Source organism: Meles meles, chromosome 21 (genome assembly GCF_922984935.1).
Source record: "Meles meles chromosome 21, mMelMel3.1 paternal haplotype, whole genome shotgun sequence".
Classification (NCBI taxonomy): domain Eukaryota; kingdom Metazoa; phylum Chordata; class Mammalia; order Carnivora; family Mustelidae; genus Meles; species Meles meles.
The window spans coordinates 41,893,568-41,916,923 of NC_060086.1; the positions used below are offsets into that span (position 1 = coordinate 41,893,568).

The 23,356-nt window shown below is 61.2% G+C and overlaps 6 protein-coding genes across 8 annotated transcripts; 3 read left to right on the top strand and 3 right to left on the bottom strand.

Moving 5' to 3' along the window:
- Positions 1–3,450: 3,450 nt before the first annotated feature.
- Positions 3,451–11,294, top strand: BICDL2 (BICD family like cargo adaptor 2). 2 transcript variants are annotated; one of them, XM_045992746.1, is made up of 10 exons: positions 3,451–3,917; positions 5,139–5,434; positions 7,732–7,947; positions 8,086–8,202; positions 8,279–8,425; positions 9,263–9,454; positions 9,558–9,707; positions 10,139–10,269; positions 10,517–10,637; positions 10,712–11,294. In XM_045992746.1, exons 1-10 carry the CDS (start codon positions 3,650–3,652, stop codon positions 10,871–10,873), a joined length of 1,800 nt encoding a protein of 599 aa, XP_045848702.1. In that variant the 5' UTR covers positions 3,451–3,649; the 3' UTR covers positions 10,874–11,294. The 2 variants fall into 2 exon arrangements, with proteins under 2 accessions (XP_045848702.1, XP_045848703.1); XM_045992747.1 differs by having other exon boundaries at positions 3,816–3,871.
- Positions 11,295–11,434: 140 nt separating this feature from the next.
- THOC6 (THO complex 6) lies at positions 11,435–14,411 on the bottom strand. The gene is made up of 13 exons (XM_045994232.1): positions 14,276–14,411; positions 13,417–13,532; positions 13,246–13,310; positions 13,052–13,155; positions 12,933–12,970; positions 12,801–12,849; positions 12,603–12,674; positions 12,407–12,509; positions 12,275–12,324; positions 12,122–12,184; positions 11,913–12,023; positions 11,692–11,826; positions 11,435–11,600 (listed from the first exon to the last, which is right to left on the bottom strand). The coding sequence occupies exons 1-13, from the start codon at positions 14,312–14,314 to the stop codon at positions 11,520–11,522; spliced, it is 1,026 nt and encodes a 341-aa protein (XP_045850188.1). The 5' UTR covers positions 14,315–14,411; the 3' UTR covers positions 11,435–11,519.
- Positions 14,412–14,680: 269 nt separating this feature from the next.
- HCFC1R1 (host cell factor C1 regulator 1) lies at positions 14,681–16,015 on the top strand. Of its 2 annotated transcripts, XM_045994233.1 has the most exons (4): positions 14,685–14,812; positions 15,108–15,164; positions 15,278–15,406; positions 15,637–16,015. In XM_045994233.1, exons 1-4 carry the CDS (start codon positions 14,718–14,720, stop codon positions 15,770–15,772), a joined length of 417 nt encoding a protein of 138 aa, XP_045850189.1. In that variant the 5' UTR covers positions 14,685–14,717; the 3' UTR covers positions 15,773–16,015. The 2 variants fall into 2 exon arrangements, with proteins under 2 accessions (XP_045850190.1, XP_045850189.1); XM_045994234.1 differs by lacking the exon at positions 15,108–15,164 and having other exon boundaries at positions 14,681–14,812.
- A 267-nt stretch (positions 16,016–16,282) lies between these two features.
- TNFRSF12A (TNF receptor superfamily member 12A) lies at positions 16,283–18,355 on the bottom strand. The gene is made up of 4 exons (XM_045994235.1): positions 18,216–18,355; positions 17,363–17,467; positions 16,971–17,105; positions 16,283–16,873 (listed from the first exon to the last, which is right to left on the bottom strand). Exons 1-4 carry the CDS (start codon positions 18,307–18,309, stop codon positions 16,818–16,820), a joined length of 390 nt encoding a protein of 129 aa, XP_045850191.1. The 5' UTR covers positions 18,310–18,355; the 3' UTR covers positions 16,283–16,817.
- A 2,221-nt stretch (positions 18,356–20,576) lies between these two features.
- On the top strand, positions 20,577–21,242 carry CLDN6 (claudin 6). Its single transcript, XM_045994138.1, has one exon. It carries the CDS (start codon positions 20,577–20,579, stop codon positions 21,240–21,242), a length of 666 nt encoding a protein of 221 aa, XP_045850094.1.
- Positions 21,243–22,219: 977 nt separating this feature from the next.
- On the bottom strand, positions 22,220–23,098 carry CLDN9 (claudin 9). The gene has a single exon (XM_045993996.1). The coding sequence runs from the start codon at positions 23,096–23,098 to the stop codon at positions 22,445–22,447; it is 654 nt and encodes a 217-aa protein (XP_045849952.1). The 3' UTR covers positions 22,220–22,444.
- Positions 23,099–23,356: the final 258 nt, after the last annotated feature.

Sequence of the window (23,356 nt, forward strand, 5' to 3'; positions counted from 1 at the left end):
CAAAACTATGGATTCCGCCAATACACACAACATGGACTAATTCAGAAGCATTACGCTAAGTCAAAGAAGCCAGGCACAAAAGACCATCCACTAGACAGGATTCCACTTAGAGAGCATTCTGCAAAAGACAAAATGATAGTGACGTTCGGAAAGCAGATCAGTGTTGGCAGGGGATGAGCTACGGGAGAAACTGACTGCAAAGAGGCGTGAGGCGCGCAGGGGATGAAGAAAGTGCTCTCTACCATGACTGTGGGAGTGCTTACACCACCCCACATATCTGTTAAAAACTCATCAAATGAAACGCTACACTTGGCGAGTTTTATTCTATGAAAACTATTTCCGGGGCGCCTGGGTGGCTCAGTCGTTAAGCATCTGCCTTCGGCTCAGGTCATGATCCCAGGGTCCTGGGATCCGCATTGGGCTCCCTGCTCAGCAGGAAGAAAGCCTGCTTCTCCCTCTGCCGCTCTCCCTGCCTGTGTTCCCTCTCTCGCTGTGTCTCTCTCTGTCAAATAAATAAAATAGTAAAAAATAAGTAAGTGAAGAAAGAAAGATTTCATGATGAGACCATTCTGGACTTAGGATGGGCTCTACACCAATGAGTCATATCTGGGCACCTGGGGGGCTCAGTGGGTTAAAGCCTCTGCCTTCGGCTCAGGTCATGATCTCAGGGTCCTGGGATCGAGCCCCACATCGGGCTCTCTGCTCAGCGGGGAGCCTGCTTCCTCCTCTCTCTTTGACTGCCTCTCTGCCTACTTGTGATCTCTCTCTGTCAAATAAATAAATAAAATCTTAAAAAAAAAAAAAGAGTCATGTCTGTATAAGAGAAAGTGGAGAGAGATCTGAGACCCAGGGTCACAGAGAAGACCCGGGGGGAGCCCATGTAAAGAGGCAGGCAGAGCTTGGAGTGGGGTTCTTCCTAGCCAAGGAACATCCAGGATCTCTAGCAGCTAGGAGAGAGGCTTAGAACAGATTTCATCCTCGGAGCCCCTAGAAGGAACCAACCCTGTCCCTACTTTGCTTTTGGACTTTTGGCCTCTGGAACCGAGACCATAAATCATAGCTTAAACCACCCAGGTTGTGGTAATTTACAACAGCAGCCTTAGGAAACAAATACCTACTTCCATAAAGCTGACTTTTTACATTTTTTGCGGCTTTTTTTAAGATGGGAAGAAACTTGGAAACATCAGGTTAAACAGAAACAGCAAGCTGCCGACCAGCGCATTCGGCGCGAGCTGTCTCATACGGAGGGTTAAAGCGCTCCCAACAATTCTTATTGTTCATAGACTGTGTCGTAAAAGCCTGCAGGCCCCTCGGTCTGGACCCGCGCCATTCCCACGGGGTTGCCTCTATGGCAGGGGGCATCTGCTGGCCTCTGGGGGCCAGTGTCGACTGCCCCCGGCTCTGTGAGGTCTGTGAGGTCTTCCCCAGGGAGGAGACCTTGGAGCCAAGACCCGGCATAGCGGGAGCCCAGCAGGCGGCAGGGAAGGTGGGGGAGAGCGTCTTGGGTGAGCACGGGCCTGTCGGAGGGCTGATTTCTCCAAGGGCTGGCTTATCTTCTTATCTTCTCCTCCCTTCACTGGCTGTGTCCCAGGCCTCCCCAGGGGACACTCTGCCCCCCTCGGATCCATTTTCCTCCTGGAATCAGCAGGGAGGCTGGGGGAGGGAAGCTGAGGGGCAGGGAAGGGGCTGGGCAGCTGGAAGCCAGAATTCCTGGGTCCAGAGGCAGCAGGGCACTGATTCAAATGTCCAAAGAGGGACTGGGGCTGAGCACCAGGCAAGCCAGGCTGGGGGCCTCCCATTACAGGCACAGACAGATCACTGGGCCTCCCTGAGCTGGTTTCTGGTCCTCGAATGGTATGACCTCAGAGGGTGGCTGTGGGATTCTCTGGAACATGGGTGGTGAGTCACTTCTGTGGCCTTGCCCTGCCCCTGCTGAGGGCCACCAGCAGGACTGGACCCTTACTTAAGCCCCACAACCCTTGAAGCTAGCAAGTGCTATCGTCCCCATTGTACAGACAGGGAAAGTGAGGGCTGCAGAGGTTCACCAGCTTAATGACCCAGGGACATCCAGCGAACACACCGCCAGACTGGAATTTGGTCTGAAGCCATGGATGCTGGAGTCTATGAGACAACCTCCTCTTTATGAGTTCATTTCTGGTTTATAGGGCTCTGCCCCCTCCCTGCTCCTGGGTGGAGCTTTGAACCTCCTGGGAGGAAGTCCTTGCCCACTTCATCACCAGGTGAGTCCAGCCCCCTGCCTGGTGGAAGGCAGGGCTCAGAGAATATGTTGTAAGTACGGGCATGGGGTGGGGGGGCTAGGCATCGAAGGGGTCAGCTGGTGGCATCCAGGAGAGACTGAGGCATCTCCGAAGTCCACCGGGCTGTTGTCACAGGTGCTGTGGGAAGGCATGGTGGTCTCACTAGGCCATGCCACCCTCAGACCTCTTTGCAAAGGAAACTGGCACCCCTACTCCGTGTTGGCAGGAAACCTTGTCCTATCCTTCCCGGGACCCAGCAATCCCAGCCCCTAAACCATCCTTCCAAGGAGTCCTTGAACCCTTTTCCCACAGTCAGGAGGTCCAGCTCCCATCTTCCTTATTTCTCTAAGACCCAGGCAGCTGGCCCCAGGCCCCCGACACCCAGAAGTCCTGACAGCCAGCCAGAGGCCTGCTCCCAGCTGCTCCCAGCTGCCAAAAGCCAGTAGCGCACATCCCTGCCCAAATTCTCACGCAGTGACATCGGGGGTAGCTCGAAATCAGCCAAGCAGGGATCACTAACCCTCCGAAACTGCCAAGTCTACAAACTGGGCCTTTCTTTTTTCCGCCAGAAAGCCTGCTGTTGATAGAACTTCCAGCACACCGCTGTTCCAGCCCTCCCCTGTCCCTGCCCACCAGGCCAGGAGGCCCGGGACCTCCAGCCAGCAAGCTCTGGGAGTCTGCAGAGACTCATCACCCCGCATGCCCAGGCGGCCTTGGGCTGGACCCACCCCGAATCCTCCTGGCCTCCACACCAAGTCCTCTGTCCTCACACCGGAGCATGAGGTTCAGCCTCGGGCCACCTCGAGACGGAGAGCCCCAAGCTAGTCTCAGCACGGGCATCAGCACATACCCTCGAGTCACGCTTCTGAGGTTCACATTCAAGTTCTGTCGGTGTGAGCTCAAGCAACGAGGGGTCCCCCTCAGCTTCCTCATCTATAAAATGAGGACAATAGCAGTTCCTGCTTCATGAGGATGTCATACAAGTGAACGAATAAAAATACATTATATGTTTATTAAAAAAAAAAAAATTTGGAAGGGGAGGCGAACCATAAGAGACTATGGACTCTGAAAAACAACCTGAGGGTTTTGAAGGGTCAGGGGTGGGAGGTTGGGGGAACAGGTGGTGGGTAATAGGGAGGGCACGTATTGCATGGAGCACTGGGTGTTGTGCAAAAACAATGAATACTGTTACGCTGAAAAAATAAATAAAATGGAAAAAAAAAGTGAACGAGTTGTGCTCACAAAAGAGCTTACTTAGCAGAGTGCTTGGTATGTTGTATTTGTCCTCGTTGTCATTCTCAGTAATGTCCTACCCCACAGGGCGGTTGTGAGGGGAAAGGAGCTGACGTCTGTGCGCAGCGTGGGGTCTGCACCCAACAGGTCATCAGTTAATGGGGCCCGTGGTTTCCGATGGCAGCCGCACGGAGCAGGTGCCCAGAGCTGGGTGGAGGCGACTTTCCTTCAGTCCCGCCCGGCCACTCCGGCCGCCAGGGGGCGCCCCAGTCCTGCCCGCGGCACCGCCCCCTCACCTGCGCCGGCCGGGCACCTGGCGCCGCCTCCGGAAGAGGGGATCCGGGACCACGGGGACCTTGGAGGGAGCCCAGCGTCGGCGGGTGAGAGCCTGGGGGGCGCCCGAGGACGGGGCCGCTGGAGCTTCAGGTAGGACAGGGTCGGGGCAAGCGGGCGCCGGGGGTGGGGTGGTCGGGCCTGGCTCCTGGGGCGCGCAAGCTGGAGGCGTGGGCAGGAAGGTAGGTGGTCGCTGAGCCTCGGACGCCTGGGGCCAGGGAGGCGGGGGTCGAGGAGCTGGGGGCCCAGACGCCTGGGTCGAGGTGCTAAACAGCAGCTCGGTGCGAGAAGGTGCGAGAAGGCGGGAGGAGGAAGGACGCCCCCGGGTCCCAAGAGCAGGGTTGGGGGGCCACAGGGGCCACCTCAGGGAGACTCCCGGACCCCGCTGGGCCGGAACAACCGCGACAACTGGGTCCGACGGATGGGGCTGGGCTTGGACACCTGGGGTGGAAGGGACAGGTGTATGTGTGTGTGTGTGTAAGCGCACGCGCGTGTAAGGGGTGGGGGGGACCTCCAGAGGGCTGGAGGTGGGGAGGGTGCCAGCGAAATCTGGTGTGTCTCCTTCTGAGCCCCCGATAGGCGGGCCCTAAGCAGCCCTGGGAGAGCGCCACCAGCTCCCATCCCCAGGGGCGGGCCGGGAGGTAAACAGAAACCTGGTGTGGCCCCACCCTCTGCTGGTACAACTTGTTACCCGGCCCTGCCCTGGGCCTGCCCTGGGCCTGCCCCCGGCCTGCCCCGGGGCCCCTGGGAAACTGGGGCCAACACTCCAGAATGGGAGGACTGGGTCTGGGCACCTGAGCTCCAAGGCTTGGGGACCAAAACACCTGGATCTTGAGAAAATAGGAAAACAAGGACCAGGATTCCTGGGAGGGAAGGGGGCTGGGGTTCTGGGCTTCTAGAAGAGAAGGCATCTGCAGGCCTAAATTCCCAAGGCCTGTACTCTGGGAGGGGAAGGGGCTGAGCTCTTCTTGAGTCCTGAGTCTCTGAGAATTTGGCTTCTAGAAAGAGCTTCCTTGCTGGTGAGGGGCTGGGAGCCAGGTCAGCTAAGGTGTGGGGCGTGAGGGGCACGGCCAGCAGGGTCCTGAAGCACTGGGGCAGGTACCTGGGGGCAGAGGATGTTTGTCAACAGCAGCTCATTTCCTTGTACTCCCTGCCTCAGTTTACCCCGGGGACATTAACGGAGCTGGGTGGCCAAGACGCAGATCATTAACCCTTCACAGCCCAAGGAGGCCCTGGCCCCAGGGCCAGATCTTGACCAGCAGGGGGCAAGTCCCAACCAGCTGCCTGTCCCCACTGACCCTCCTGTGCCCACAGAGACTGCAGCCACCATGAGCTCCCCACAAGGACCAGGCTTCCTGTCGGGGCTGCTCTCTGGAGGTGCCTCCCCCAGTGGCAACGAGGGCTTCTTCCCCTTCGTGCTGGAAAGGCGGGACTCGTTCCTGGGAGGGGGCCCGGGGCCCGAGGAGCCCGAGGACCTGGCCCTCCAGCTGCAGCAGAAGGAGAAGGACCTGCTGCTGGCCGCGGAGCTTGGCAAGATGCTTCTGGAGCGCAATGAGGAGCTACAGCGGCAGCTGGAGACACTGAGCGCCCAGCACTCTGAGCGAGAGGAAGTGAGCTGGTGGCCCAGGCGGGGGTGGGACAGGGGACAGCCTGAGCTGGCGGAGGGCAGGTGGGAGACAGGTGCGCAGGGGGAGGCCCCCGGAATAGCAGTTCAGGACTGGGCCCATGTTTCTGGAGGGATTCTCCAGTGATTGAGGACACAGGCTCTGAGGACAAGCCAGGACCTGGGTTCAGGTCTCTGCCTGGCTGTGGGACGCTGGGCCAGCCACCAGCCTTCTCTGAATCTTGGGTCTGGCCCCTCAGTGGGATGGCACAACCCCAGCCACCAATTACTGGGCACCCCTTCCCTGCCTGGCCCTGGGCTAAGCCCTTTCTGTGTGTTATCTCAGCCAATTCTCTCCTAGTCCTGTGACATAGAATCCCCCCCTCTGCCCAAGCTGTCCTCAGCCACACAGCCATTCTGAGGGTCACATGGGACCCCTAAACACCCCGGACAACCCTGACTCCAGCATCCATAGAGCCCCAACCATTGCTTCAGGGTAGACCTGGGGAGCTTATGTCCCTCAGTTCCTCCCCCCGCCACCTAGTGGGCATGTCAACATTTAAGTGGCGCATCTTGACCCCATCACCAGTGGTCCTCATCCCCGCTGCCCATCTCAGGACCAGAGCCCAAGCGTCCTATGACCTCTCCTCTCCCACATGTGCAAGCCCTAGGGATTTTGTCTCTAAACCAGATTCTGAATCTACCCGCTTCCCAGGGTCTCTGCAGCCTCCAAGCTGGCTGAAGCCCACATCGCCTCTGGCCCAGCCCCGCAGCTGCCTCCTCACTCATGCCCAGCTTCCACTCCTGCCCCCGGAGCCCATTCTCCGTGCTCTATTATGGGGCCGCCAGAGGCATCTTCAAGAATTGCAAATCGCATCATTTCTGTCCTCGCCTAAAATCCCCTCACGGCTCCCCATCTCACTTACAATGACACTCTTCACTAGGGCCCAAAAGTCCCTGCTCGAGGGCCTCGGCCAGTGACACCGCTGTCCTCCCTTAGCACCTCTTTTTAGTTTCTCAAGTAACCCCCATGTGTTCCCTTGGGACCTTTGCACGTGCTGTTCCTTGGTGTAGCCCTCTTCCTTCCTGCGCTTTAGGTGTTAAGTCAAACGTCGCTTTCTCTTTAAAGGACCCCCCAGCCTACCCCACTCTTCAGGATTTCTTTACGGCCCCTACACTCCCTCTGAAACGACCCCAACTTTGACCAAGTTCAAGCCTGTGTCCATGTGCCTGAGTCTCTAGACTCTAAGCTGCCAGAGGCTAGGAACTTGGTGGTCCCCAGTGTTGCAGACAGCCAGACCCCACAACAGGAGGAGCTAAGTACTATTGGGCTGGCCAGGGGGCCGGAACCCGGAGGTGTTAAAGAGCTTGTCTAATCACAGAGAGCAGCACAGCAGGGCACCAGCGAGGACAACTGGACCCTGAACCTGGGGATTTAATCCTAGAGCTGTGTTGCCCCCCATGATATTTGGTTAAGAGTTTGTGCACGTGGGCTGGAATTGCTGCCTCACTGCTTTACTGTGTGTACTTGGGCAAGGCATTTGACCTCTCTGACCCCCAGGCTCCTCATATAGAAAATAAGTACACTTACAAGTCTAACTGGTTGGCTGGATGAAATGGCACCAGGAAGGCGCTCACACAGGGCCCGTCAGGAGCGCCTGCTAATATCCGGAGCACCATCCGTTCAGCACTGCCTTCTTGCTTTGAGGGTTTATAGAGAGTGGGGGCCGGAGGCCGGCCCCCCAACTTGCCTGCCTCCCCAAGCCGGGCAGCTGGTTGTGACAAGAGCGTCCCCCCGCCTGTTGGACAGGTTTGGGGGAGGGGGGGAGGGCACGCTGAGGCCTGGGGCCCAGGCGGGGCTGGCCAGGCCAGGGTTAATTAGAGAGAGCTGGCCCAGAGCAGCTGGGGGAGAAGGGCTGAGCAGAGGCTGAACCTCCAGAGCCCCTGGGACACCAGCTGGTGAGGCCATGGGCCGGGGCTTAAATTCTGCCAGACTCAGGCGCCAAAAACGGCGCCTGCGACCTCGGGTGCAGAAGCCCAGGCAGCAGCCGGAGGTGAGCGGGCATCAGGGATCCTCACTCTCCTCCAGTCCCAGATCAGCTCCTCCTGCCTGACCTGGAAACCTCTCTCCACTCTCCCTCCCTCCAAGGCTCTGGTTTTCACTCTCTGCCTGCTTCTCCCTCTTGCTTCCACACCTGTCTTAGACCTCCCTGGACCCCCTCTGGGTCCATCTGTGTGTTTGCTCCAGCCTCCCCTCCCCCTGTCCCTCCCTCTGTCCCTGACTCTCTGTCTGGGTCCCCACAGCGGCTGCAGCAGGAGAACCATGAGCTCCGCCGGGGCTTGGCAGTGCGGGGCGCTGAATGGGAGGCCAGAGCTGTGGAGCTGGAGGGGGACGTGGAGGCCCTGCGTGCCCAGCTGGGAGAGCAGCGCTGCGAGCAGCAGGACAGTGGGCGTGAGCGGGCACGGGCCCTCTGTGAGCTCAGCGAGCAGAACCTCCGGCTCAGCCAGCAGCTGGCCCAGGTGGGAGAACCGATCCTGTGTCCCTGGCAGAGGGAGGGCAGGTGCCTGTGTCCCAGTGTGGGGGTGGGCGCATGGGGCTTGGGGTCAAGGCTCAGGGTCAGCTGGGGGCTCCACTGCCTTCCCCCTCACCCCCAACAGGCCTCCCAGACCGAGCAGGAGCTTCAGAGGGAAGTGGATGGCCTTCGGGGGCAGTGCCAGGCTCAGGTCCTGGCAGGAGCAGAGCTGAGGACGCGGCTGGAGAGTCTGCAGGGGGAGGTGAGTGCCAGCTGTGGCTGCGGGTGATCTGGGGCGGGCCCGGCACCCCCCCTTCAGCCCTGACGTCCTTCCCCAGAACCAGATGCTGCAGGGCCGCCGGCAGGACCTGGAGGCCCAGATCCGGGGCCTGCGTGAGGAGGTGGAGAAGGGCCAGGCCAGGCTTCGGGCCACCCACGAGGAGCTGCTGCTACTGCGGCGTGAGAAGCGGGAGCAGAGCCTGGAGGTGACCGGGAGGGGGCGGGGGTGCATCCGACCAGCGCAGGGCCACTGCCTCGGGGTTTCCAGGGAGATGAATCCACAGCTGGGTCATGGGGAGCCCCAGAAGCTGGGCCAAGAGAGCCTGGGCATTAGCCCAAGGGCACGTGGGAGCTTTGGAAGGAGACTGAGCCGGGGTGGTCTGCCTTTAGAATGCATCAGAGCCGGGCCATTGGGAGGCCAGAGATGACCGGGACTTGGACCAGGTCTGGGCCAGTGGAGATGCACAAAAGGAAATGACAAGAGGCAGCAATGGCCTGATGTTTGAGCTCTCAGGAGCATGCACTCAGTGGTGAAATAACGTGGGCCGCGATCCCAGCATCCCTTCTTACTTTCCTTTTCTGTGAGACGGGATGGGGACGATGAAGATCCGAGGGGAGGGTGAGGCACTCAGCACAGCGCGGGGTTAGAAGGATCAGTAAACGCTGGAGGACCGCGTCGAGGAGTCAGCATCGAGTTAGCAGGCCGACCGGTCCAGGGAGGGGGCGGGGCCCCGCCAGGTGACCCGATGGGGTGGGGCTGGGGGGAGGCGGACTGGAAACTTTAAAGCCAGGGCACCTGTCCGCACCCTGCTTTACAGACGAGGAAACTGGGATCTGCCGAGGGGACCTGCGCGGCCCAAGGCCGCCCAGCGATCCGGGGGTGGGAGCAGGATCCCTGGGGTGCTCCGACGCGCGGGACTGCGGGCTCTGGGCGGCGCGCCGGCGCCCCCTGTAGGTCGGCGGCGGGATGAAGGCTCCGGGTGTCCCTGGCTGACTGACCACACTTCTGCCCTTCTGTCTGTCCCTCCTCTGTCCCTCCGCAGCTGGAACGCGCGCGCTCCGAGGCCGGGGAGGCATTGAGCGCGCTGCGGAGGCTGCAGAGGCGCGTCTCGGAGCTGGAGGAGGAGTCGCGCCTTCAGGACGCCGACGTGTCGGTAGCCTCACTGCAGTCCGAGCTTGCTCAGAGCCTCGACGGCGACCAGGACCAGAAAGCGGACGGACGCAGAGACGCCCCGGTGAGCTCGTGGCCCACTAGCCCCCACGTGCCACGCAGACTCCGCCCCTCCTCCTTTCTCCAGGAGGTCCGACACCTCACTGACGGATTCCTTTGGCGAACAGAACACTCTGTCCCCTGAGATCCAAGAGGCATTCAGCCACCAGCCTTCAGCCCAAGAGGAAAGCCTGAAGCCTCCCAAGAAGCGAGCATCCCTGAGGCCAGGGGAGATACTCGAGGAGAAGGAGGCCGAGGTGGCCCGGCTGCAGGATGAGGTGTGGGAGTGGGAGAGCGGATGGAGAGCCCCTCCCCAGGCCAGTTTCTCTTGCCCATCTACACCTCTGAGCCTTGGCCCACTAACTCCCCCTCTACCTGGATCTGTCTTCATCCCAACAAACTTGTAGTTATGCTTCAAGAGCCAGACTGTATGCCACCTCTTCCAGGAGGGCTTCCTGGGGCGCATCCCCCCCCCCCACCCCCAGTGCTTCTCCCAGCATCCCTTCTGCAGGCTTACATCACCCCGCCGGCCCCGCCCCCGCGCCATCCTGCACCAACCCGGGGGCTCAGGTTATTCTCCACATTGGCCGCAGCTGCCCCGAGAGTTTGTGGAGCAGGCGAGGGAGGGCCTGGAGACCTGAAGCCCTGGCTGCTGGGAGACCCAGGGGCCCACCTGCTTCTCTTCACCTGCCCCTGCCCCTGCCCACAGATCACGCTGCAGCGGACGGAGATACAGTCCCTGCGGCAGGAGCTGCAAAGGCAGAAGGAGCTGCGGACACAGCAGGACCCCGAGGAGGCCCTTAGCGGCGCCCTCTCGGATCGGGACGAAGCTGTGAACAAGTGAGCCTCTGCCACCATGCACGACAGCCCCGGTGGGACTCCCAGGCACCCTGGGCCTTCGAGTCCCTCCCCGCCCACCCCCGCCACGTGATACAGTTCTAATTATCCCCACACCCACCAGGAGCCCTCCGACCTTGCCCTCGGTGTCAGCAGCACCACTCCCGTCGGGGTCCGGCGGCGTCTCGCCACGCCCGCTCCCTGACGCCCGAGCGCCCTCGGACCCACTCTTTGCCCCTCTTGCCGGCAGAGCGCTGGAACTGTCCCTGGAGCTCAGCCGCGTCTCTCTGGAGAGGGACTCGCTCTCTCGCGAGCTGCTTCGCACGATCCGCCAGAAGGTGGCGTTGACGCAAGAGCTGGAGGCCTGGCAGGTGAGGGGCGGGACCGGAAGGGGGACCGGAAGGGGCGGGGCCAGCGCGCTGACCCGCTCCTCCGGCCGGCGCAGGACGACATGCTTGTGGTGATCGGCCAGCAGCTGCGCTCGCAATGCCAGAAGGAGCTGAGTGCGGCCGGATCAGCCCCGCGTCGCGCCGCACCGCGCTTCTCGCTGCGCCTGGGCCCTGGGTCCGCCGGCGGCTTCCTGAGCAATCTCTTCCGAAGGACCTGAAGGGCGGGCGCAGGGGGCCGCCAGTGGCCTCCGGTTCACGTAACTCTTCTGGCCAATGTAGCACCAGGGCCCTGTCTTGCAGAGGGGGCTGGTGCCCTCCCCGCCCCGGGAAGCTGGGCAGAGGCTCACTGGGAGCAGGGACCAGCTTTGGGGGCCAGGGACCCCAGATGGGTGGCGGGGCAGGTGAGGCAGAGCTGTTTTAAATCTATATAGGTCTCTGTTTTCTAAGCACCTTGCGCCTGGCATGCTCCAGAGCAGAGATGGGGGTGGGTATTTATGTATCAAGGTCGAACAGAGTAATATATAAAAATCATTACCCCGGGGCGCCTGGGTGGCTCAGTGGGTTAAAGCCTCTGCCTTCGGCTCAGGTCATGATCCCAGGGTCCTGGGATCGAGCCCCGCATCGGGCTCTCTGCTCTGCAGGGAGCCTGCTTCCTCCTCTCTCTCTGCCTGCCTCTCTGCCTAGTTGTGATTTCTCTCTGTCAAATAAATAAAAAATAAATAAAAATAAAAAAATCATTACCCCAACTTGGCCTCCATTCGTGGGAAGGACATAAACGGAAAAATAGCCTGAAAATTTATTTATTAAAAAATAAAGAAAAAAAAGCACTCCAAATCCCTACTACGGAAGAGGTGTTGACGGAGATCAGAAGGACAGGGAGAAGGCGCGGTAGCCCAGATTGGTGAAGACATCCACCCGGCAGCTGTTACCCGCGGCTGTCAGGACCTGGAGGCAAGATGGGGGTGACTGGCCCGGCCATACATGTGTTCCCCCCACCCCCACCCTGAGGACTGCCGCAGCCCCTTGCAGGACCCACCTTGCACTCGGGTGCCGCTGGCTGCTGGTTGAGACTAAGGCTAAGCAGTCCTGGGGAGGAGCCAGGCACCTGGGCCTTAAGCTCCCCACTCAGCTGCCACTGGTTGACACAGCGGCCCTGGCCAGCAGACAGAATCTGTGGAGGGTAGGGAGGGCAGTCAGGGGTCAGGACTGGAGAGGGGAACCGGGCAAAGGTGGCAGAAGCAAGACGGAGGGCCTCACCAGGTCCTGGTAGAAGGTGACGTGTTTCTGTGGTGCCCGCATGGGGAAAATGGTGGTGGGCGTGGAGGATCGGAGGTGCCAGAGGGTGAGTGCTGGGCCGCCTCCACAGACCTGGGCAGAAAGGTGGGGGTCCCCAGCCACTCTGAGGTCAGGCTCTCAGCTGGCAGGGCCCAGAGTGGTAACCCCATTCTGCACCTCACCCTGCTCACCATCCAGTCTGAGTCAGTTGCCAGACATCCGATCCAACGCCCATTGTGGGGTCTCGAGCACTCCTAGGGGAAAGAGGGTACGAGAAGGAGATGAAGACATGGGTGGTGCCCAGGGAGGTGGAAGGGAGGACAGGGCATGGCGCGTGCCCTCACCTCATGCTTATACACCTCGATGGTCTGGACTTCCTTGGCTGTGCGGAGGTCTGTGGGGGAAGGACCGTGAGAAGCGCCCTGCTGGCCCCCATCTTCGCCACCACCTGACCCTCCAACCAGACGCTAACTTACCCCAAAGTCGCACGGCTCCATCCTCACCACCCGACAGCACCTCGGGGCTCCGCTCCCGCAATGCCAGGCAGTGGATATAGTCCGTGTGGCCCCGGAGAGCCCGCTGCAGGAGGAGGGCCAGTGTCAGGAGGAGACCCTGGAAGGATGCCCCTACTCCCATCCAGCCCCCACCACCCCAGCCCCGTGGCCTGCTCACTGTGAAGGCCCCGGTCTCAAGGTCCATCGTATGCAACTGACAGTCTCCCCCTGCCAGGATGAGAGAATTCTCCTACAGAAGAAGGCAGAGTGGAATCGCAAGTCAATGTCGAATCAGGACAGGGAGAGGGCAAAGGCTTTTAAGACTGGACCAAGACCAACAGGGCAGAGTAGAGCCCTAGTCACAAAGGGCTCAGACCTTGGGGACGAGAAGCAAAGCATTGATCTCAGGCACTTCGAGACTGGTCCTGGGAGAGAGAAAGCGAGGTCAGCTCTGGTGAGGCAGTACCGTTGCCCCCAAGTCCCTTCTGCCCACAGGGCCTGAGCTTACCTGTACGGAGGCTGACGCCGCCACAGCTCCTTACAGCCCTTCACGGAAGGAAACACTGGATGATGTCAGGCACCCTGGGACCAGGCACCCCAACCATCCCCCAGCTCCACACTGCTTACCTTCTTGAGGATCTCTGCCCAAAGCCAGGCCTTCACCTCCCCATCCCCAGCACTGAGCAGGTGTCGATCAGTGGAGACCATGCTGTAGACAGGCCCATCATGGGCTAGACGGAAATGCAGAACCTGAGTGACCCTGTCCTGCTGCCCTCCCCTACCCACGGGTTCTCTAAGCCAGATTCAATGGCTGTACCAACCTTGGAATGTGACCACGGGCTTCTTACTTTCTTCTTTGGCCTCAGAGCTCAACGCAGCAGACAAGCTGAAGGGAGAGGGGAGGGCAGCCTGAGAGTCAGAAGCAGGGGGCGCCAGTACCAGGGGTTACAAGCGCCAGAGCTACAGGGTGGTGGGAGCAGGGACGAGAGTACCTGAAGATGGCTATCTGCCCGTAATTGTTGCCAGCCGCAAGGAACTTCCCACAGGGTGAGACACTCTGGGAGAAAACGGTCATGTGGAGCCGCTGCAGGGCCTGAAACACTTCCATCTGTGGGGGGAAGCTGCATGAAGTGACCTGGGACATCTAGGACGGGCCAGTCAGACTCCTTCCTGTATCCCCTGCCGTCTGTCCGGCCTCCCACGACCCAGATCGCTCAGCCATCCTTTGAGGCGGCCCACTAAGGGGTGTCTGCCCAGAGTCCCAAGGGTTGTCGAGGCGTGATGTCTACCAGGACTTTGAGCAAGTGCCCAGCCTGGCCTCCTCAAGTGGCAAATGGAGCTCACGGGAGACTTTGTCACGGGTGTCTGAGCTCCTGTATCTAGAGCTTCGCATACGATTGTCTCATAAAAAGCGCTTAAAAAGTGGCTCCAGGGGTGCCTGGGTGGCTCAGTGGGTTGAGCCTCTGCCTTCAGCTCAGGTCATGATCTCAGGGTCCAGGGATCCTGGTCCTGGGATCTCAGCAGGGAGCCTGCTTCCCTCTCTCTCTCTGCCTGCCTCTCTGCCTACTTGTGATCTCTTTGTCAAATAAATAAACTCTTTTTTAAAAATTTTATTTAAAAAAGGTGGCTCCATTAACCCGATACATAAAATATACTGACTTCTAATCTCCACCCTCCGACTTTCACGTTAGGCCCCTAAGGTCTTGCTGGGTCAGAGGCCACTTCTGGGTCAGAGTCCGAGTCCCAAACAAAACAGGGCAGTCGTGCTCAGCAATGACTCCTTGCCTGCCTCTTCCTAGCCGGACATGGACTACAAACCCCAGAAGGCACCGCGCACCACGCCCGCCTCACCTGACCCAGAGGTACCGCGTGTGGCACAGCTCGCTCCATGTGGAGAACTACAAATCCCAGGGAGCTCAGCGCGACGCAGTTTCACAAGTCTGAACGTGCCCGCGAGCAGTTTCCTTCGGGGCGCCGGACAGCCCCAACACCGCCAGCCGGCCCGGCGCGAAGGCGGCCGCCGAGTATTACCCAGAGCCTCAGGATCCCAGGTGACCGCCGTGAAGATCGCCAACACGAAGCATCGCCCAGCGCGGTCCCGCTACGACAGATCCCCTCCCCCACTTGGCCGAGCCCACCCGCTTTCTAGCCGCGCGGCGCTCGTCTTCCGCGCCTGCGCAGAACCTCTCCACTGCGCACGCCTGGTGACACGCCCCTCACGGCGGACCACGCCCTCTGAGGCTCCGCCCTGTCTCCTGGATCCCACCCTCTGCCTGTGGGACCCCGAACCCAAATGATCCTGCAGCAGCCCCTGGAACGAGGCCCCCGAGGTCGGGCCCAGCGCGACCCACGGGCCGCGTCGGGGACGCCCCGAGTCCAGGACGTGAGGTGTGTGTGAGGGAACTGGGTGGGCCTGGCCCAGAGGCCCAGGAGCTTGGGCTGGGGGCTCATGGCTGGTCTGCAAGATGACATGCGGTGGGGCGAGTCGGCAAGGCTTGGGCATAAGCCAAGACTGGGCAGAGTTCTGAGGCAGGCTGCTGGCTGACCTGGGAGATGGAGTGACCTAGGCGTCAGCTGTGACGGGTGGTCTGGGGGCTTCCTGGCTACACTGCAGGCACTGGAGGGCCGATCCTGGGGATGGGGCCAAGAGGGTGGGGTGCACCTGGCTTTCTTTTCTTCCCAGCTCCCCTCCCCGAGGAGCTGTGCCCATGAGCACCAAGCGGCGCCTGGAGGAGGAGCAGTGAGTTTGGGGGCAGGGAGGGACTCCCAACAAGACGTCTGTCACCTTAGGTCCCCATCAGACTGCCTCGGATGTGAATATCCCAGCCTGCCTGTCTTCCTATCTCTCCCCAGGGAGCCCTTGCGAAAACAGTTCCTTTCTGAAGAGAACATGGCCACTCACTTCTCTCGACTCAGCCTGCACAATGACCACCCTTACTGCAGCCCCCCCATGGCTTTCCCCCCATCTCTGCCACCACTCAGGTAGGCACCATCCACCGTCTTGGCCTTCTGGAGGATCACACCCGATCTTTGAGGCCACTCTCTAGGCCCTGCCTCATCCTGCTATTTTTAGCTTCTACCCAACCTCTGTTGTTTCCCGTCTTGGCTCCTTGGAAGGTGCTGGCAGCCCAAGAGCTCTTGGGGACCTGGACCTGGAGGGAGGTGGCTCTTCCAGGCCAGCCTCAGCCCCATGCTGTTATTTCCTTTTCCAGGAGCCCTTGCTCTGAGCTGCTTCTGTGGCGCTACCCTGGGAACCTGATCCCTGAGGCCCTCCGGCTGCTGAGGCTAGGGGACACCGCCACCCCCCACTACTCTGCAACCCAAGCTGGGGAGATAATGGAGCTCTGAGTGCTGGTGGGCAATATTTCTGCCCACTTTCCTTCTTCCCCACAACAGAGAAGACCAGCATCCCCACTGAGGGACCAGCTGTCCTGAATATTCTCCAGACCAGGCCCCTGGGCCCCAGGACGGACCCTCAACAGAGGAGGGCACTGAATCCCCCAGAGCCCTGGAGTGGGAGGGGCAGGAGGGACAGGAGCATGGGAAGGGAGGCATTCCCCCTAGAACTGAATAAAGATTGCTGAGCAAACGAAGGCTTCAGTCTGGAACCCTGGGACCTTTTGGGAAGGAAGGTGGGAAGGCTGGGACACTGGATGCTTGGGGTTTCTCAAAATCTTCCCTGGAAAAAACGGTCAGGGCCCGGCCAGGTCCTGGCAGGCTGGGCTCAGGCATTGAGAATGTGTGAGTCAGAGCCTCACCCCCCCGCCCCCGCGGCTGACTCACTCCTCCCTCCAGCTCTGGGAAGTCGGGCTGGGGAGATCATGCCACTCTCCAAACCATTTAAAGTTAAAGATTCTTTTATTAATAAATTTTCCCTCCCTTCCAAACTCTCTCCCCAAAATAAATATTCCCCCCCCTTTGGGGGTGGGGGGGACAGTGTCTTAGGGCCAGCCCCCCTAGAGGGCCAGCCCCCTAGTGTTAGCAACAGGTCCCTAACCCCCCAGACAGAGACCCCATGGTGGAATTTCAGAACGTCCGAGTGGGTGGGGCCTAATGATGTCTGGCCCTCTGGCCCTTGGGCCATGGGGGCGGAGGGAGGGACCCTTTGTGCAAATGCTGCGGTTCCTTAGTGTCAGCTGTCTGGTGTGAGCCAGCGTGGGTCTCCTTTCCTGTCCTGGAGCCAGAGACAGGGCAGTCAGACACCTTGGAAGGCTCCTCTGAAGCCTGGGCCCAGTCCTCGGAGAGCTGATTCACCAGTCCCCCATCCCTCCACACCCCTGTGGTTGGAAGAGTCTGGCTCTGGCTGTGTCTGGAGTGAGGGGGCTGGCTCCAAAACGAATGAATGAATGAATGATGAGTGGGTGGGGCCTCCTGCTGGCAAGGGCTCTCACTGTCACTGGATCAGTGCCACACCAGGACAGCCCTCCCCGCCGGTCTCCTCAATGGGGGCTGCAAGATAAGAAGAGGGGTGGTCAGGAGCAGGGAGATGGTGAGGAATAACGGGGTGTGGGGGGGGGGACGGTACGGGAGGGGCTGGCTCACTTACTAGTAAACTTCTCTCTCCTGCGGCACCGTCTCCAGACCAAGAAGCCAGAAAGAAGTCCCAGCACGAGGGCTAGGCTCAGAGCACCCCCCAAGATGGGCCACAGCAGTGGGAAGGAGGCTGGAGGGGCTGCAGCGCCTGAGGGCGGGACTCCAAGTTAGGCCTCGCCCCTCTCGGTACTAGCCCCGCCCCTTATATCTCCCTAGATCCCACCTGGGGGAAAGCCCCACGCCTTTTCTCCACCTTGGCCCCTGCCCTAATCCTATCCCTTCCCCACCCCACCTCCCATCCCCATTCCTGATTAATTCCCCAGATCTGAAGCCCACTGCTCCCCTCTCCACCCCCGCAACTCTTCTACTCTGGTCCTTTCGCCCCTGGTCCCTCCCCCCACTCACAGCCCAGGCAGAAGTCGCTGTGTGGTCGCGCCGGGCAAGACGCGCAGTCCATGCACTTGTCGAGGTCCGCGCTCCAGGAGCTGCCGCGAGAGCAGGGGGTGGTGCCTGGGGAGGGGGCCGCCGGTCAGAGGCTGGGGCGGGGCACGGCTATTCTGGGGGCTGAGGTCAGGGTCGGCCGGCTCGAATAACGTGAGTCACCGGCGCCCTCCCCCCGCATTCCTCACAGGTGACCGCACGGCCCGGCCGGGGCTCAGCAGCGTGAGGGAAAGGGGGGCCTAGCGCGGGACGCTGGGGGGGGTATCAGGTCCCCACCACCCCCCCCCCCGCAGCCGGCGGGTGACTCACTCCCGGGCACCGGGCCCGACCCCAGTCCCTCCCCCCGCATAGCTGGGCACTGAAGTCACCGGATGGAAGGGGGCACCCCACATGGTATAGGGGGTACCGACCCCGGGGTCCTCGATACCACCCCCTCCCGAGACTCTTCGGTCAATGGGGCCAGACAGACCAAGTACTTAACAGGATAGGGGCGTGCCTTCTCACCGATCGACACATCCCGCCCTCAAACTTTCTTTTTCCCTCCACTTCCGAGTCTGGACTTATTAGGACAGAAGCCGTCCCCCCCATTTGAAATGGGGGAAACTGAGGCCGATACTGAGGATGAAGTTCGGAGCGGGATGAACCTCTCCTGGCCAGGGAGTGCGGTGTCTGGAGACCACCTAACCCCGAATCCCCATGTCCGCTACTTCCCCCCAGTTCGGCCCCGTTCTCTGGGTCCCCAGTGCCGGCTCTCCGATCCCCGGCGAGAGGGTCCCAGGGCCCCCGCGACCTTCCGCCCAGCCCGCGCCCGGCGTACCTGGCACTCGCTCCCCGCCCGCCGCGCCCAGCAGCGCCAGCCCGAGCCCCAGCACGAGGAGCTGCGGCAGCGGACGCAGCGGACCGGGAACCATGGTGCGCGTCCCGCGGCCGCGGCCGTCTGAGCCCGCCGCGCGCTGGCCGGGGCAGACGGCGGCGGCCCCGCCCCCGCCCCCGCCTTCCGGGGCGGTGCCCTCGGCTCGGCCCGCCCCGCGACCGGCTCCTGGACGCCCAGCCCTGCCTGGCCCGCTTAATTCAGTCATTCGCTCAAAAAGCACCAACTCGGTGCGCCTGCGGCGGGGACCCCGCAGGGACGCAGACCTGGCCCTGTGCTGTGGACGCCGACGTCCAGGAAGTTGGGGGTGACAATCAGACACGAACAACGCCTCTCAAAGATAACTGCAGCTTTCTTAGGGACCCCGGAGTATAAGGATAACGACATAACAAATAATAATAATGGTGTCTTTAATTTCTACCTTGGAGCATAGCTACACAGTTAAATGTGCGCTTGTTGTCTCCAATTCTTCTGAGTATGAAACTGAACCTTGGGAAGGTTGGGTGAGTTCCCAGGGTCCCAGGACTAGTAAGTCGAGGAGTCAAGAGCCAAGCTGGGGCTTCATGCCCTGTGCCCTGACCCACTGGGGGCCGGCGTTAGCCAGCTGAGGTCCCACCCCCCGGGCGACACGCCGGAGTAGCGGCCCCAGGCTCGAGCGACCCCAACTGACGAGGTTGGGATTCGCGCGCCGCGGTCTGGAATGGGGTCTCTGCCCCTCCCCGGGGCGGTGGTCCAGTGACGTCACTGCCTCTTTAAGACCCCCCACCTCCGCCCCCGTGCGCACATTCTGCGGCTCCTACGAATCCCTGTGGGCTTCTTCGCAGGTGAGCCTGGGGGAAGTGCCAGTGTTGGAGGGGAAGAGGCGGACTCCTCGAGGAGTGGGGTGCAGGGGGTATGTTGGTGTAGGTAGGGGTGCGTGTAGAGAACCTGGACTTATCTGGGGGGGACACCGTCCCTGGGCGGGGGTCTGCCCCGAAGCCGCGGAGCTGGTCAGGTTCTTCTGCAGCCACCGAAGGGTTAAACGCCCCTCCCCCTCCCCTGGGACAAAGGCACCGAAACCCGGGCGCCCCTCCCCCTCCTGCGCTGCTCTCTGGGGCGGGGCCCCCCTCCCCCTCACCTGCCGGAGCGGACCCTGCGGATTCCGCCGCCATTAAGCCCTTGCCGCAGCACCGCTCGCAAGCTGCGGTCCCTTCTTCGGGCGGGACTCAGGTCGAAAGCAGGAGGGGGCGCCCTTGCACCAAGCCGACCCCGTAGTGTGCCGAAAGAGAAGGGGTCGAGGACAGGGGTCGGGTCTTGGAGGGGATAGGTGCTGGGTGCCCGGACGGGCCCTAAGCCGGCCAGAGGCGTGGAGGACCGACGCCGGGGTAGGGATGAGCCCGGCATGGGCCGCCGCGTCCGATCCCCTCCGAGGTCATTAGCTCCGTCAGGTATGGGCGGGATGCAAATGAGTGCACAGTCTGTCCTCTGGCCACGCGGCTGGGGCCGGTGCTAACTTAAGGTCCAAATCCTGTGTGGAAACTTTGGGCAACCGCAACAGACCTCGAGCAGAACTGACCCCCGAAGCCAGCCACAACAGAGTGGGATGTGTGGGGAGACGAGTGAGGGGGGTGGTTCGCGGGACACACTCCAAGGATTTAGGTCCTTCTAGAGGAATTGAATCCTGAGAGGATGGCACTTGAGGCAGGAAGGCCCAAGAAAATGTCCCCAGCCTTGGAAGTATCCGCAGTGTGACCCCCAGGGAGGGCAGAAGAGCAGGACCCCGGGGGGGGGGGGGGGGGGGGGGCAGAGGGGAGCCGTTGGGAAGAGCTTTTGGGCAAGAGGTTGGAATTTTCTTTCTTCTTCACTTCTCCGGCCCCGCTCTGGAGTTTGACTGAGGCTGGGCCAGGACAAGTAGGGCCCGGCTAGGCCAGGGTTGAGGGATCACCTGAGACACGAAGGTCACCACCCGCCCGGGGGTATGAAACCAGGTTGGGGTGAGGGCTTTGGACAGTGCTATTGGGTGGTGGGGAGGAAGCTTGGATCTCCAGTCTTGCTGTTGAAACTGACAGGTTTTGAGCCTGAAACTCCTGGCTAGAGCCAACCCACCATCTGTGTGCCCCAAGGAGGGCACCTGGAAATTGCCCTCTTTTGGGGGATTCCTGCCCTTTTGGCTACTTTGCTGTCTGATAACACTGCCCTGGGTGGGGTGGGGGGCAGCCTGTGGTGTGAGAGTTGGCCCTCCTCAGTAACAGAGGGTCTGGACCAGCGTGTCTTCATATCAGTCTGCTTCTGTCCCCCAGTGCGGCTCCTCTCAACCTCAACTTGGCCATGGCTTCCGCTGGTCTGCAAATCCTGGGGATTGTCCTGACACTGCTTGGCTGGGTAAATGCTCTGGTGTCCTGTGCCCTGCCCCTGTGGAAGGTGACCGCCTTCATCGGCAACAGCATCGTGGTGGCCCAGGTGGTGTGGGAGGGGCTGTGGATGTCCTGCGTGGTGCAGAGCACCGGCCAGATGCAGTGCAAGGTCTACGACTCCCTGCTGGCGCTGCCCCAGGACCTGCAGGCCGCCCGCGCCCTCTGCGTCGTCGCCCTCCTTGTGGCTCTGCTCGGGCTGCTGGTCTACCTCGCGGGAGCCAAGTGTACCACGTGCGTGGAGGACAAGGACTCCAAGGCCCGTCTGGTGCTAGTCTCTGGGATCATCTTTGTCATCTCAGGGGTCTTGATCCTGATCCCCATATGCTGGACGGCTCACGCCATCATCCGGGACTTCTACAACCCCCTGGTGTCAGACGCGCAAAAGAGGGAGCTGGGGGCCTCTCTCTACTTGGGGTGGGCAGCCTCCGGCCTTTTGTTGCTGGGCGGGGGGCTGCTGTGCTGCACCTGTCCCTCTGGGGGGTCCCGGGGCTCAAACCATTATATGGCCCGCTACTCGGCATCAGCCGCACACGCCACCTCTCAAGGTGCCCCTGAGTACCCCACTAAGAATTACGTCTAATTCTGGTAGGGGAGTGGAGGCTCCCTCAACAACCTGCTGGGCTGGAGACACGGAGACGGTGCCGCAGACGCTTGGGGATTGTTTTTCTCTTTTTCGCTTTTGTGGGGAGGGGTATTTTAAAATTCACTTGATAACCTAACCAAAGAACCCAGGTCTCTCCTGGGCTCTGCTGTTGGTATTTCTTGCCTTTGGATGATGGAGCCAAGGAGGAGATGCTTTGGTTTCTGGATCTTTCTCCACCCTGGGCATCCCCTTCTTGGAGGCCAGCTGGAGCTGTGGGCCAGCATAGCTGTCCGGGGGCTCTCAGCCTGTCCTGGAGTCCCTCCTCACTGGTCCAGCCTCTGGAACCCCTGGGGGCTCTCAAGCCTCGCGGACACCAAAGAACTGCCTGCCTCCCAGGTCTCGAGTCCCGTCCCAGCTGTACTCCAGATCCCCCACCCGCCGCCACCCCGATCCTCTCACCTTCAACCCTGCACACTAATGCCACGCCGCCCCGCCAACACACTCACCACTTTTTGCTAAATAAAGCGTGTCTTATTTTGTTCTTTGCCTTGGGTGCTGCTGGGGGACTGCTGGGTGCCAACCTGGCAGGGGTGGAGGAGAACACAAGGGGCTCATCTTATCCTTGTGCCTCACAGGGGAAGGGAGGGTCCCCACTGCACAAGCCGTAGGCTGACACCCCCCTGGTCTTCCCCGCCCAACCACAGACCAGAAGAGCCAAGGTACAAATTCTCTTGTTTATTCCCCACTGGCAGGTGGGCATAGAGGGTGGGGTGATTGGCTGGGGCTCCTGGCCTGGACCTCTGGATGCGGGTGGTGGCCAGGCTGGTGAGGACCCACCCCAGGCAGGGATCCCCTCCTATTTTTGGAGCCAAGGACCTTCTGCCCTTTGGGTGAAGCCCAAATTCCTAGGCCAGGGGTGGCCTCAGAGGAAGAGGATGGCCAGCCTAAGCTGTGGACCAAAGAAGTGAGCAGTTTGTCCAGGGGGAGCGGAGCGGGGGTCGGGGGGGGGGCAGGCAGGCACACCCCATCAGCTCTGGCTCTGCCTGGAGGGGGAGGTAGGAGAAGGACCTGTAGGGACCCCACTCCATAGCCAGCCCCGATTGGAGCTTCTGGGAAAGGGGTTTTGCCTCAGGGGAGGTGTTGGCAGTGGGGGCAAGGTCAAGGCTCTGAGCTGTGGGTTTCCAGGGACACTTTCCATGTCATACATAGTCCCTCTTGTCCAGTCCAGATGCCCCTGAACGGGAGGGGATGGAGTAACCCAGCCTTGGTCCTCTTGGCCGCTCGATCTGGGGTGGAGGGCACGTGCAGCAGAGGAGCCCCCCCCCAAGCATGAGCAGGGCAGCGGCCGCCCAGCCCAGGTAAAGGGAGGCCCCCAGCTCCCGCTTGAGGGCCTCGGCCACCAGGGGGTTGTAGAAGTCCTGGATGACGGCGTGTGCAGTCCAGCAGACGGGGATGAGCACCAGGACGCCGGAGAGGAGGAGGAGGACACCCGCGGTGAGCACGATGCGGGCCTTGGCGCCTTCGTCCTCCACGCACGTGGTGCACTGGGCCCCTGTGATGGCCACCAGCAGCCCGAGCAGGGCCAGCAGGAGGGCGACGACGCAGAGGGCGCGGGCGGCCTGCAGGTCCTGGGGCAGCGCCAGCAGGGAGTCGTAGACCTTGCACTGCATCTGGCCGGTGCTCTGCACCACGCAGGACATCCACAGCCCCTCCCACACCACCTGGGCCACCACGATGCTGTTGCCGATGAAGGCGGTCACCTTCCACAGGGGCAGGGCACAGGACACCAGGGTGCCCAGCCAGCCCAGCACGGCCAGGGTCATACCCAGGAGTTCAAGACCAGTTGAAGCCATCTTGTCCGCTCAGGTCTTCTTAACACTAGACGGCCTGGTTGACTCCCAGGGGTGGGTCCGTTGCCACTGGGTGGGGGTTTCAGTGCCCAGGACGTGGGGAAGTCAGTGGCCTTGGCCAGGACCGTCTCTCACATCCGTGGGCCTCTTGCAAAGCACCTCTCTCTGACCCTGATGCGCACAGATCAGTCTCACAGCCCTCGGCTGAGTAGCGGCGTCCTCTCGAGGGTCCTGTTGGCCGCTGCCCCTGTGACCCAGCTT

What these genes read in the sequence shown, in the direction of transcription:
- CLDN9 (XM_045993996.1), bottom strand. Translation starts at nt 23,098, where the DNA reads ATGGCTTCAACTGGTCTTGAACTCCTGGGTATGACCCTGGCCGTGCTG.
- BICDL2 (XM_045992746.1), top strand. Translation starts at nt 3,650, where the DNA reads ATGGGGCCCGTGGTTTCCGATGGCAGCCGCACGGAGCAGGTGCCCAGA. An exon ending in TCAGCCAGCAGCTGGCCCAG is followed by an intron (nt 7,948 to 8,085) that starts GTGGGAGAACCG and finishes CACCCCCAACAG; the next exon opens with GCCTCCCAGACCGAGCAGGA. An exon ending in TGGAGAGTCTGCAGGGGGAG is followed by an intron (nt 8,203 to 8,278) that starts GTGAGTGCCAGC and finishes GTCCTTCCCCAG; the next exon opens with AACCAGATGCTGCAGGGCCG.
- THOC6 (XM_045994232.1), bottom strand. Translation starts at nt 14,314, where the DNA reads ATGGAGCGAGCTGTGCCACACGCGGTACCTCTGGGTCAG. An exon ending in CTTTGCTTCTCGTCCCCAAG is followed by an intron (nt 12,675 to 12,800) that starts GTCTGAGCCCTT and finishes CTTCTTCTGTAG; the next exon opens with GAGAATTCTCTCATCCTGGC. An exon ending in TCGAGGTGTATAAGCATGAG is followed by an intron (nt 12,185 to 12,274) that starts GTGAGGGCACGC and finishes TCTTTCCCCTAG; the next exon opens with GAGTGCTCGAGACCCCACAA.
- HCFC1R1 (XM_045994233.1), top strand. Translation starts at nt 14,718, where the DNA reads ATGATCCTGCAGCAGCCCCTGGAACGAGGCCCCCGAGGTCGGGCCCAG. An exon ending in CGGCGCCTGGAGGAGGAGCA is followed by an intron (nt 15,165 to 15,277) that starts GTGAGTTTGGGG and finishes ATCTCTCCCCAG; the next exon opens with GGAGCCCTTGCGAAAACAGT. An exon ending in CCATCTCTGCCACCACTCAG is followed by an intron (nt 15,407 to 15,636) that starts GTAGGCACCATC and finishes TTCCTTTTCCAG; the next exon opens with GAGCCCTTGCTCTGAGCTGC.
- CLDN6 (XM_045994138.1), top strand. Translation starts at nt 20,577, where the DNA reads ATGGCTTCCGCTGGTCTGCAAATCCTGGGGATTGTCCTGACACTGCTT.
- TNFRSF12A (XM_045994235.1), bottom strand. Translation starts at nt 18,309, where the DNA reads ATGGTTCCCGGTCCGCTGCGTCCGCTGCCGCAGCTCCTCGTGCTGGGG. An exon ending in GGGCGGGGAGCGAGTGCCAG is followed by an intron (nt 17,468 to 18,215) that starts GTACGCCGGGCG and finishes CCCCCTCCCCAG; the next exon opens with GCACCACCCCCTGCTCTCGC. An exon ending in CAGCGACTTCTGCCTGGGCT is followed by an intron (nt 17,106 to 17,362) that starts GTGAGTGGGGGG and finishes TCCCGCCCTCAG; the next exon opens with GCGCTGCAGCCCCTCCAGCC.